We start from the raw sequence: 12,140 nt of genomic DNA, 5'->3' as shown, positions 1-12,140 counted from the left end.
TGGCGAGTCTATCCACTATAACCCAAAGAGAATCAATCTCTTAAGCGTTTCAGACAAACCTACAACTAAGGTCTATCCACTCACCATCTCACTTCCAAAATGGGACGTCTAAGTGCTACAAAAATTCCTAAAGACTTCTAGCATACTAAACACGAGTATACAAATTCTTCTACTCCTCTCTTTTTCTTAGGCCACCACGTTTCTGCTGCGCCACTCTGATACATCTTAGTAGCTCCTAAATGGGTGCTAAGAGTACTCTTATGTGTCCTCCCTCTAAGATCATCTTCCTAAATTTAAGATTACTAGGCCATAGATCCTATCATTGAACCCCAAAACACCATCAACTTCCACTCGTAAAGGGCTATCTATACTCCTAGCAATCCTCTTCACTTGGTTCACTAAGAAAGGATCTAACTCTTAGGCTTCTCTAATCTCTTCCATTAATTCATTAGTCACTTTCAACATACTAAATTCAATGCTCCTAAGGGTGAGCTCACACATCACGCTTAAGTTTCTAAGTTCTTCAATCAAATCCAACCCTTAAATCATCAAAGATGGTAGGTGAATGGTCATCCTACTCAAGGCATCCGCCATAATATTAGCTTTTCTTCTATGACCCTCTCTAAAGATCAACCACCTAAGCATAGGTTCACTAGATACACATACTCGATCTCAAAGTCTTACCACTTCATCTATACCCAAGGTAAACACTTATCCATTATCTTGTCCTATAGCCTCATATCTTATCACCAAAATGAATCAACAAATTATGTTCCTCCAATTTTCCTTTAACAATCCACTAGTTATTCGAGTCATACTTAGTCTCACACTACTAAGGGTAACCTCATAAGTCACGCTTAAATCCCTAATTTGAACTAAAAGATCCATCTCCCTAATCATAAGGAAGGGCAAATATAAAGGTTCCCTACTCAAAGTATCGATCACCACATTGGCTTTACCTAGATAACACAACTAAGATTAAAATCCTAGTCCTTAAGAAATTTCAACTATCTCCTTTGGTCAAAATATATTTAAGGCTCTAAAGATCACTGAACACCTCAAGCTTAGAATCATCTAGGTAGTGTCTCCAAATCTTAGTGTAAGTATCATAACTGCTAACTCAAGGTCATAGATAAGGTAATTCCTCTCATGAATTTTTAATTGTCTAGAAACATAAGCTATTACCTTTCCTTCTTGCATCAACACTCCATCCAAACCTATCTTAGAAGCATCACTATATACCATAAAAGGCTTACTAAAATCTAGTAATATTAGCACTAGCCAACCTTTCCTTAAGAGTTTGGAAGCTACTCTCATACTTTCCATCCCACACAAAGGCAACTCCTCTTCCTCGTCAATCTAGTCTAAGGTAATGTTATCTTAGGAATTTCCTCAATACTCTCCTATAATAATAAGTTAATATAAGAAAACTTTCACTACAAGAAATTCATTAAATAGAGACTTATTTAGAGACCAAATTTATATAGTCACTTTAGCAACTTATTTAAATACTATTTTAGAGATTGATTATAGTTGGTCCCTAATTCAATCTCTATTGTCATTAATATTTTTAATGTAATTAGAAACCAAATTTTTAGTAGCTAATAGTTTAAAAAATATTATTTATTTAATTAGATACAACTTTTTTAGTCTCTAATTAAAATATAATTTGAGACAAATTTTTTGGTTACTGTTAAAACACTTTAGAAACCAATATTTTAGTCTCAAGATACACTAAAATTATAGATTAAATTTCCTAGTTTCTAATTTAAATATTACTAGAGACGGACTATTTTGGTCACCATTAACTTAATTTAGATACCATTTTTTTAGTATCTAATTGTTCTATATTAGAAACCAATGTATTAGTCTCTAATAAAAGTATAACAAGAAACTAATATTTTAGTCACTGCTAAATTATTTGACACAAAAATATTTGGTCTCGAATTAAAATACACGAGTAAATAATAATTGATGTTTTACTCACTATTAACTCATTTTAGATACTTTTTTAGTATCTAATTATGCTATATTAGATACCAATATATCGATCTATGATAGAAATATAATATATAACTGATTTTTTTTAATCAATGTTAATTTATTTTAGATAAATCGAGCTCTAATTAAAAAATAATAAAGATTATTTTTTGTAATTACTGTTAACTCATTTAAGAAATTATTTAAGTATATAATTAAAATTAATAAAAATTAAAATATTAATATTATGTATATAATATTTAAATTAGAAACACCTAAAGTATCAAATATCTGGCCATGCAAGAAATGGACTTTAAGAACTACTTAATAATAATTAATAAAGGTAAATCTTTAAAAAAAAATAATAAAATGAAACATTTACGTGTGGAGACGAAGAGCCTCCACGATTTCTTCTTGTCCACGTGTGGAGTGTTCACGAAGACAGGTTTTTTGATGGTGGCCGTTGTTGGGTGGTGAGTGGAGTTGAGAAAAGGGTCTCTCTGGCACGTAAAAATCAAATCGAAAATTTTAGACACTCACTCTTCTCTTCTCTAATCACTTTCCACTCATTAAAGGGATTGTGAAATTGAAGTGCTCGATGACAACAGCATACCCCAAACCCTCGGAGATTCTGTGGAAGAAGGAGCTCTGCAACTCTGTCAGCCTCATCGGCGTGGTGGCCGCGGCCGTCGAACTCAAACACCTCCCCTCCGGCAAGGTGGTGGCCTGGACCCGCCTCTCCATCAAGAAGAACGCCACGCAAGCGTCCTCCATAAGCTTCACTTTCTAGGACGAAGAGCCTCTCCGATTTCTACATTTAAGTGAAAATCACAGTGAGGAAATCTTCTACATTTATAGCTAAGGCGGTGAAAATCAAACCTTTTTATTGATGTCTATTACATCTTCTTATGCCAACTTTAGTTCCATTCACTGTACTTCTTGCTAGTTGCAAAAATTGCTATTTAGTATAAATTATTCATTTGATGGTTATACTTCTTCCATTTTAAATTTTAGTCCATGTATCAGATTTTTTTTTAATCCCTGTACATGCATGTTTCTCTAAGTTTTAATCCCTGTATATAGGACATGAAGTTGTTAAAATCAAAATTGTTCTTATAACATGATAGTGCTATTTGCTTTACTGGTGATTATTAAAACCGCTTAAATGGTAAGTTTATTCTTATGGTATTCTAATAGATATTATAGTTTCTCGCCTCTACTTATTTTATTATTGAATTTAGATTTAGGGTTGATTGGTGTTTGGATGTTGTTCTTGTGCAGGTGTTTGATTCGATATGCGATGGCTGGGGCTTGCAAGATATTAGGAAAACAACTATATATCTAATACAATTAGATATATAAATTCTGTGTGCCGTGAATTAGTTCTTATGAAAATAATTTTGGATTCTTCTGTAGTGCAATTTGTTTATTTATTCCATGGATATTTCTGGAGAAATCAAAGATGGATGAACATGGACCATGGAACTTCCCAAAAATTAAAATATTAATATTATGTATATAATATTGAGTTTCTTCAAATGAATAATAGGACTCGCCTCCCGTTCTTCCAAAGTCTGGTTAGATCTTGCACTGTAGTAATCTCATTTTAATAATTAGTAGTGTCTCCCATTTCAAAACTCCTGTGCTTTTTGAACAGACTCCAATTTGCATGCATTTCAATAATTTTGATTGTTATTTTAGCTGCTATTTATACCAAATATATGGTAAAGTTTGTTACTTATTATCTTTATTGTACACATTCATGATTCTCAAATCCTTTTCATTTATATTTTTCTGTAGATGTGTTGTGAGTGGATTTGGAAAGATTGCAATGCATGTTTTAGATAAGCTTGTTGCTTATGGCGCTCTTTCCATCTCAGTATCAGGTAATTTTAGTTGTTTGAGCGTGTAGAAACTACTCCATCTCATTAAAGATAGCATCAATTAGTAGGATTGTTGTAACGTAATTGTTGGGATTGAATTCCTCGATATAGTCTAGTCTTTTGAAGGCATATGCAATTTTTTGACAAAAGGTTTTTCTCAGATTCAAGAGGATATTTGGTTGATGAAGATGGATTTGACTATATGAAAATATCCTTTTTAAGAGATATCAAAGCTCAACAAAGAAGTTTGAGGTTCATATCACTCTGTAAAAATCTTGTATATTTTTCAGATGAGCAATTTTATCTAATTTTTCCTTATCCATAAATTTGGATAATTTTTCCTTATCTAATTTTATCTATGATAGAAATATAATATGCAACTGATTTTTTTAATCAATATTAATTTTTTCTTGTTGGCCTTGAGAAGCTGGGAAAAGGTGACTGGAGGGGAATCTCTAGAAACTATGTGACTACAAGAACTCCAACACAAGTGGCTAGCCATGCTCATAAGTACTTTATTTGGCTTGCAACCATGAATAAGAAAAAGAGACGTTCAAGTCTTTTTGAGTTGGTACAAATTACCTGATTTCATATTAAACTGAATGATACGCACTTAATTATTTTATATTAAACTGAACATATTGCCTTCCCTTTTTCTGAAAAAAAAGACAGAGGAACTACGAAAAGAGATTGTTGACATTCTGTTGTGTGTTTAGGACAAGATGTCTTTTACCTTTGCACAAGTGCTATATTAATCATGTTTTAGTAATGCGTTAAAAATAACAAGTTACAGAGTTAGTGCTTAACAATTATTAGACTGAAAAAGTTAAATGGTTTACCATTTTGGAGGAAGATTGTTCATATATGTTATAGACTTGTAAAATCTTATGCTAAAGTAAGAGCATGTATTTTAAATGTCAATATTATACCCCTTTAATATGATTGTTGATGGCTGATCCTTCGTCATAGAACTTGACAAGAGTTTGCTATAACTTGGGATATGCAGTTTCTACGGGTCTTGATTTTCTCCAATTCTGTAACCTCAACAGTTTCAGAACCAAATTCGTGTTGGGCTTCTCATTCTTCCTTGGCATCTCCATTCCACAATATTTCATAGAATACTATGTAAAGCATCAAGTTGGATGGGTGAGATCTCTGAACGTAAACCAATCATTGAAATTTAATTCACAATGAGGTAGTTGCTTAGGTAGTTTTATTGTTGTTCACTCATTAAAATTAGAATTCCAGAAAAGAATTGTATAGGTTTTGTTGAAATTTAATTGTGGTACACATGACTATGTGAGTGATTGTCATTTCAATGAATTTGCAGCTCAATGATATGATTTGTGTGATCTTCATGTCGCACACGACGGTGGCAGCATTTAGTTGCATTTGTTTTGGACATCACACTCTCACGTGATGATGAAGAAGCTCGCAAGGACTATGGTTTGCCATGGTAAACTAGTAGAGCATGCGAAAAAACTTAAGGTCAATGCTGGAAGAGAGCCAGATGCAGACCTTTTAGAAATTAATCAATATTAATTTATTTTAGATAAATCGAGCTCTAATTAAAAAATAATAAAAATTAACTTTTTAATTACTATTAACTCATTTTAGAAATTATTTAAGTATATAATTAAAATTAATAAAAATTAAAATATTAATATTATGTATATAATATTTTAAAATATAGAAGTTTGAATTACAATGCTTATTATCATTTATTTATTTTATTTAGTGATCTCTGGTTGGAAAAGTTATGTAGGTAGCAAATAGATTTTTATGCACATATACTTGCCCTGTTTGGTTGTCACATTTTATGGCTATCTTTATTTGGGAATTATGATGGAAGCATTTGTAGTGGAGTTAATAGAAAGGTTGTGACACTAGCTTATGTTCATTCTCTTTATTTTAGACAAAGTTGAATGGAATTCCTCCTACTATATCAGAATTGTTTCGTCGCACACACCAACGGAAGGACAAGTCATGGGTGGACAGGAGATTAGAATAAGTTAATGTAATAAACTTTAATATTCTACTTTTAGTTTGTTTTTATTTTTGAAGCCATAACTATTCTTAAATTGGTGTTGATAGGAAAAATTTTCACATATATTTGAAGAATTAACCCAAAAAGCAAATGAAGAAGGAACTACTCCACCAAATGAGTTAGATGTGTGGTGTGATGTAGCTGAAACCAAAGGAGGAAAAATATATGGCCTTGGAATGGAATCTTCTGTAGTGGCAGGAAGACCATATTATCGTGGCTCTTCTTCTTCCTCAAATGAGTGGGTACAAAGACAAGAACTTGATGAACTAAAAAAAGATTTGGAAGAAGTTAAAAATGAAAGAGATGAGCTTCGAGTTAAAGTTGTAAACATTGAGAAACTCTTTGAGCAAAATAATGCAATGATACGACAATGGATGGATAGTATTAATAGTCATTCCATGCCGCCTAGTATAGAGGATAGTGAAGATGAGGATGAGACACAACCACCCAGTCAACCATTCAATCCTAATAGAGGTAACTTACTAATTAAAATATCTTTTTACAACAAATACAAAATGTTTATAGTTAAACCAAATAGCATTTATCATAGTTGGAAATGGTATGATGTTATTAACTTAGTTGAAAAGTATCTACATGAGTAATTGTGATTTTATTAGGAAGAATTCCACCTTTTTCTTGTCAAATTATAATCATTCATTTAAACTAATATACAATTATTAAAGTTGGTGAATGAAGATAGTACGTATTACATATGTTTTGTATAACATTTCAATTTTGTATAACATGTTTTTTTATCAATTATATATTTATTTATTTTGTACTTTTTTGTGTAGATGACTATTTTAGAAGAAACAAAAGAATGTGATGTACAAGAAGAGTTCCACGTACAACATAATGGACATGTTACTTTCATGATATATGTTAAGTTTTTGATTCACTCATTTTTTTCACAGGTGTTTTTTTTTTCTTGAGATAGTTTTATGAACTTCATGCACTTGGTTGTTGAAAGTATTCTAAATGACATAGAGTCATTGAAATAGATCATTATTTTGGGTCTCGTAGACACCAAACATTAGTATGTTTGTGTGTTTGGCCTGGTTCATTTAAGTTTCTTTTCAGTGTTTGCCATATAGGAAGCATGAACTGTTGTTTTCACTTGCTATTATTTGCTCATTATTTCCTGCAAGATCAGATTATTTGTGGTGTTTGCTATGAAGCATACTACACGCTTCCTAAGTGGTTGCCTTTCAAAAACGTATTGGACATTCATTAGACATGTGATGTGTAATTGAGACTTATATTTAAGAGTGTGGGACAATTCAAATTCTAATTTTGCTATATGACTATGTTTGCCTTTTGTGTCCATTGTGTGGGTGCATGACTCTTATTGCTGTATGACTATTCAAATTCTTGTACTGAATTTTGTGTGCCTCATGATTGCAGGAAATGGGGAAAATGCTTGACAATAAAGAAAATAAAGAAGTTAGGCTTTTCAAGGAACCACCTTTATGTAATGAAACAATTACTGTTGTTGTTCGAATGCCAGATGGTCATCGTCTTAAATATCGCTTTCTCAAATAGATAGTGAGGATTGTATGTTAGGTGGATATTATGTGTAGTTTTAAAAAATTAAAAAATTTAATTACTTAATTTTCATGTTATTATATAGTGTATGTTGACTTTTTGCATAATAGTTTAACAGAATAAATATGTGAAGTAAATAAATAATTAATATTATACTTAAATAATTATTATGTTTTAGTAGAAAAATAATTGAAGTTAGGTATGTGGTGAATTTGAATAAAGAAGATAATAAATATGAAAGAAAATGGCATAAATAAGAAAGATGAATATATAAGGAAAAATTTTAGAGACTACTTTTTTTTTTATATTATATCAGTCACTTTGAGTCATTGAAAAATGGGTCACTAATTCTGTTATTTTAAAATTTGATCACTAAAATGGTTATTTTAGAATCAGTTATTATTTCAGTCACTAAGTTGATTATTACAAAATAAGTTGCTAAGTTAGTCATTATAAAATAGGTTACTAAATTAGTTGTTATCAAAATTGGTATCTAAATTGGTTACTATAATATTGGTAATTAAAACAGTCGCTATAAAATTGGTCAATGAGATGGTCATTAAAAATTGGTTAATAAATTGGTCATTGTAGAATAAGTTACTAAGTTGGTCATTATAAAATTAGTCGCAAAATCGGTCATAAAAGAATTGGTCATTAAATTAGTTTTTAAATCAGACTTTAGATTGGTAGTTAAAATTAGCAACCAGTGGTTTAGCTACTTTCTATAATTGGCATCTAATTTAGTCACTTATTGATTTAGTAACTGATTTTGTTAATTTAGAGACTAAAAATTTTGTCTCTAAAGACAAGTTTTCTTGTAGTGTCTTAACCTCACTAACTAACTTTGGTATCTCCTACTTAAGTACATCTTCTACCTTAGATAGATCTACGTTATACCTCCACTAAAATACAGGACCTAGAAAACTTTTCTTATACAACCAAAATTCATACTTAGATAATTTAGCCTAGAACGGTCTAGGATAAATCCTCACTCTCAACTCTAATTTGATGATATCACACCTTGAGGTCAACCTTACTAAATGCCCACTAGTTGATCCATAAGGCCATCTATCCTCATATCAACATACATGCATATCAAATCATATTAGAATATCTACTTCAAACAATCGATATGTATCATTCTTAAGCATGTACGAATCAATCACCATTTACTCCATATAGCATGTACGTGAACCAACTTTACCACATAACATCATACAACCTTAAACAACCTCTCAATCCACATGACATCTCAAAATCATGACAAAATCAATTTTTATCCTTGCATTGCCTAACAATTCAAAAATATCATGACACCATACATATCCCTTCAACAACGATCAAAGAAAATGATACCTAGAGAGTTCTACTCATCCAAATGATCTCAAACCTATCTCAAAAGAAATCTAAGAGAATAAGCTACAACTCTTATGAAGACATAAGATTCTAAAAAGATCATCTTCGTAGCTAAAAATTTCAAAAACCGCAGCAGATATATTCAGCGCTTACAGCTAGACCTTTGATCACCAAAGTAGCTATAACTGGAGTTCTAGACCTCCGTTTTACCTGATTCTAGTTCCATTGGAAAGATAACGTCCAAGGATAAAACTTTTATGAAGACAATAAAATCTAAATCTGTCAATATGGTACTCATACTGGGACAACAAAACTGCAGCGAAAATATCCTCTACACCAAACAGCAATAGTATATCAATATATCTAAGGCCACAAAAATACCTCAACCCTTCCAGACTCACACCTCAACTTCATATTCAAGCTTCCCACTACAATCCTAAACCAAAAAAACTCACATATTTAGCACAACAGACTTAAAAAATAAAACTCACATGCTACCTAAACCATAAACGGTTAACATGCCAGCACCAACACTCAAGGGAATTACCAACATTTCAATCTCTCATCAAGGATACCAAAACTTCAATTCTCAACATACAACCACCTCGGATTCAACCGCTACAAATATAGATTTCAGAAACTCCACTAATCGTAAACTCTTAATACACTCAACAAATCAATGTATCACTCACATCCAAGGTTCTAACAGTTCTAGTTGGCTAGTACAAGGCTTCTTCCACTACTACTAGCACATATGCTCGCAACACGAGCGATACCACTCAATCACTACTTCTTACGTAAGCAAGAAGTATCAAAACAAATAAGCAATCATGAATAGCATCAACTAAGCTATATCATGTCTTTCAGCCAAACTATGAGAAAACAATATAAGTGCAAGCACAACACTAACAACGCAAGGGAAACATCATCATCATTATCATTATCTTCATCATAAAGGAAAACATTGTTAGAGTACACACAACTAAATAAGCAACAAACATAGTCGTTCATCATTAGCACATCAATCAGTTCCATAATTTATTTCATCATTCATCTACCAAATAAGCATAGTAGACTCATAACTTACGGCCGATTGGATCGACCTGCTCTGATACCACTAAATGTGACACCCTTACTATCCCAACACATATAATGTAATAATAGAACTAACGAATAAATTTTTCAATGTTGGTAAAAGGTTCACATAAAAACCTTTAGAAACATTCTTCAATATCCGAAATATTTTGAAAATGAAACTTGGGAAATAAAATATAAAAGGTTACAAAAAGTTTTCAAGATAATAGGTTCAACTCTATCTACAAATACAATTCATGCCCTAGAAATCTTCTGCCCCGATGTCACAATATCAGAGCATACCCATAAATCAACGGTTGGCATTCTAGATGCCATTCAAAGCCAGATCTTCCTCACCTAAAACATCTACAAATTGTACGGTGAGAAAAGAAAACATCTATATGTAAAACACATAAGGAAAACACAACATAGTCTCATCATTATTCATGAAATATTCACAAACATTTATATATATATATATATATATATATATATATATCATAATTAACAATCATTTATCACATCTCAATCCACAATTTCATCAATCCATCACAATCCACACAAATCTTATTACAATTAACATTATGTCAAGGCAACGCCACAACTGACATAAGTGATACGGGTTAATTGCCTCACTCATCCCACACCACGCCAGGGTCACGCCCTCCCTGTAGCATCACTTACCCAGGGGCCGTGCCATCCCTGGTCATTGATGTGAGGAACCACAATCACATCACAATCCACACAATCTCTTGCAATTAACCCTATGCCAAGGCTGCCATATTTGACATAAGTGATACGTGTCAATTGTCTCACTCATCCCACACCATGCCAGGGTCACGCCCTCCCTGTAGCATCACTTACCCAGGGGCCATGCCATCCCTGGTCATTGATGTGAGGAACCACAATCACAATCATAATCATATCCACACAACATCTCATCTCATATCTCAATTTCATATTACATACACAATTCTATATCACTTACACAACAGATAAGTCCAACAAAATAAGGGTTTACACACCTTTCGAGCAATTCACATCTAGATCATCAATTCTTGTAAAGTAATATAACAATAACATTCATAAATTAATACAATAATCAATGGAATTACCAATTTAATATAATCTCAACATAAACGATAAAAACCCCAATTATTCCAAAACCTAACTCACAGGTACTTTTCTACAATTTCGTTCTCTTTCCCAGATCATCATTCTTACAAATCAAATATATATTTCTAATCATCAACACATACAGAATCTAATGGGATTACCAATTCCTCAAACAGAAATAATCCAATTTTCCACAACCTAACTTACAGACACTTTTCTTTAATTTCGTTCTCTCTCCCACATCATCATTCTTACAAATTAAATGTATATTCCTAATCATAAATTTAAACAGAATCACATAAGACCAATAATTCTCTAAATAGAAATAAATAAATATTTGTGCAAGACTGTAACACTTTCCATTAATTAGAACTCAAATGAACACTTTTATTATTCATTTCTCCATATTCTCTCATATAAAAATTCATATACACTAAGTATAAGGCTCAAACCTAGAAAGTTCCTTATATTGAAAATATAATATATCATGCTCCATTAAAAATGTTTTAATTTTTTTTCATATTTCATTATTTTCCATATTTAAATTTTAAATAAGTGGGGGAATCTTAGAAATTATTATTATAATTTAATATTTAAATATATTTATATTTGTTTAGTTTTTATTAATCAACTTTATCCCCTTTTACATGTGTACATCCGTTAATTGACCAAGTCCTATTTTTTTATTTATTTTTTATTTTTTGTTAATTTCTTTTTAACGGTTTAATAATAAAATCTTGAATTTATTTTGACCAAAGGATACGTTGCAACTTTTTGGATAAACTTATTGCATATTGTTATTTGTTGATTTCATATTGCACCTTGCTTTTTTTAGAATAATTTTTTTTGGAACTATGCACATGTTGCTACATCTATATAGGTGTGTGAGTAAAAGAAAAAAGACAACAGTTCACTTATCTCTCTTTTAAAAATTATTTATACTACTAAAATATATTTTTGGAGATATATTTTTTTATTTGAAGACTTAACTATACTCGAACGATTTAACAAATTGATATATCTTAAGAGAAGAGAGTACATTATAAAATTCAAAATTATTAATATAGTGAAAATATTTTTTCTCTAAAGCTAGTACTCTGCAAATTTTACCCCAAATTATTATAATCTTATTATTTGTT

At 31.3% G+C, this 12,140-nt stretch overlaps 1 protein-coding gene across 34 annotated transcripts; it reads left to right on the top strand.

Annotated features, from left to right (window-relative positions):
• Window positions 1-2,365: 2,365 nt before the first annotated feature.
• On the top strand, window positions 2,366-7,532 carry LOC109807802 (uncharacterized). Of its 34 annotated transcripts, none has more exons than XR_014427927.1 (9): window positions 2,376-3,557; window positions 3,781-3,866; window positions 4,025-4,115; window positions 4,291-4,434; window positions 4,870-5,058; window positions 5,194-5,319; window positions 5,958-6,384; window positions 6,705-6,824; window positions 7,315-7,532. XR_014427927.1 is itself a non-coding variant. In XM_083059973.1 (7 exons), exons 5-7 carry the CDS (start codon window positions 5,317-5,319, stop codon window positions 7,332-7,334), a joined length of 450 nt encoding a protein of 149 aa, XP_082916099.1. In that variant the 5' UTR covers window positions 2,376-3,866; window positions 4,025-4,115; window positions 4,291-4,434; window positions 4,870-5,058; window positions 5,194-5,316; the 3' UTR covers window positions 7,335-7,532. The 34 variants fall into 34 exon arrangements, 8 of the variants coding, with proteins under 8 accessions (XP_082916098.1, XP_082916097.1, XP_082916095.1 ...); XR_014427929.1 differs by having other exon boundaries at window positions 2,378-2,813; XR_014427928.1 differs by having other exon boundaries at window positions 2,378-2,846.
• The last annotated feature ends 4,608 nt before the right edge of the window (window positions 7,533-12,140 follow it).

This window comes from Cajanus cajan, chromosome 1 (genome assembly GCF_000230855.2).
Source record: "Cajanus cajan strain Asha chromosome 1, NIPB_CcT2T_4, whole genome shotgun sequence".
Taxonomy (NCBI): domain Eukaryota; kingdom Viridiplantae; phylum Streptophyta; class Magnoliopsida; order Fabales; family Fabaceae; genus Cajanus; species Cajanus cajan.
Note: the sequence above shows the minus strand (reverse complement) of the source record. Positions and strands in the feature narration are given on the sequence as shown.

Coding starts and splice junctions, on each gene's coding strand:
- LOC109807802 (XM_083059948.1), top strand. CDS start 3,650: ATGCATTTCAATAATTTTGATTGTTATTTTAGCTGCTATTTATACCAA. Junction 3,867..4,869: donor TCTTTCCATCTCAGTATCAG/GTAATTTTAGTT, acceptor TGGGATATGCAG/TTTCTACGGGTCTTGATTTT. Junction 6,825..7,314: donor TTCACTCATTTTTTTCACAG/GTGTTTTTTTTT, acceptor TCATGATTGCAG/GAAATGGGGAAAATGCTTGA.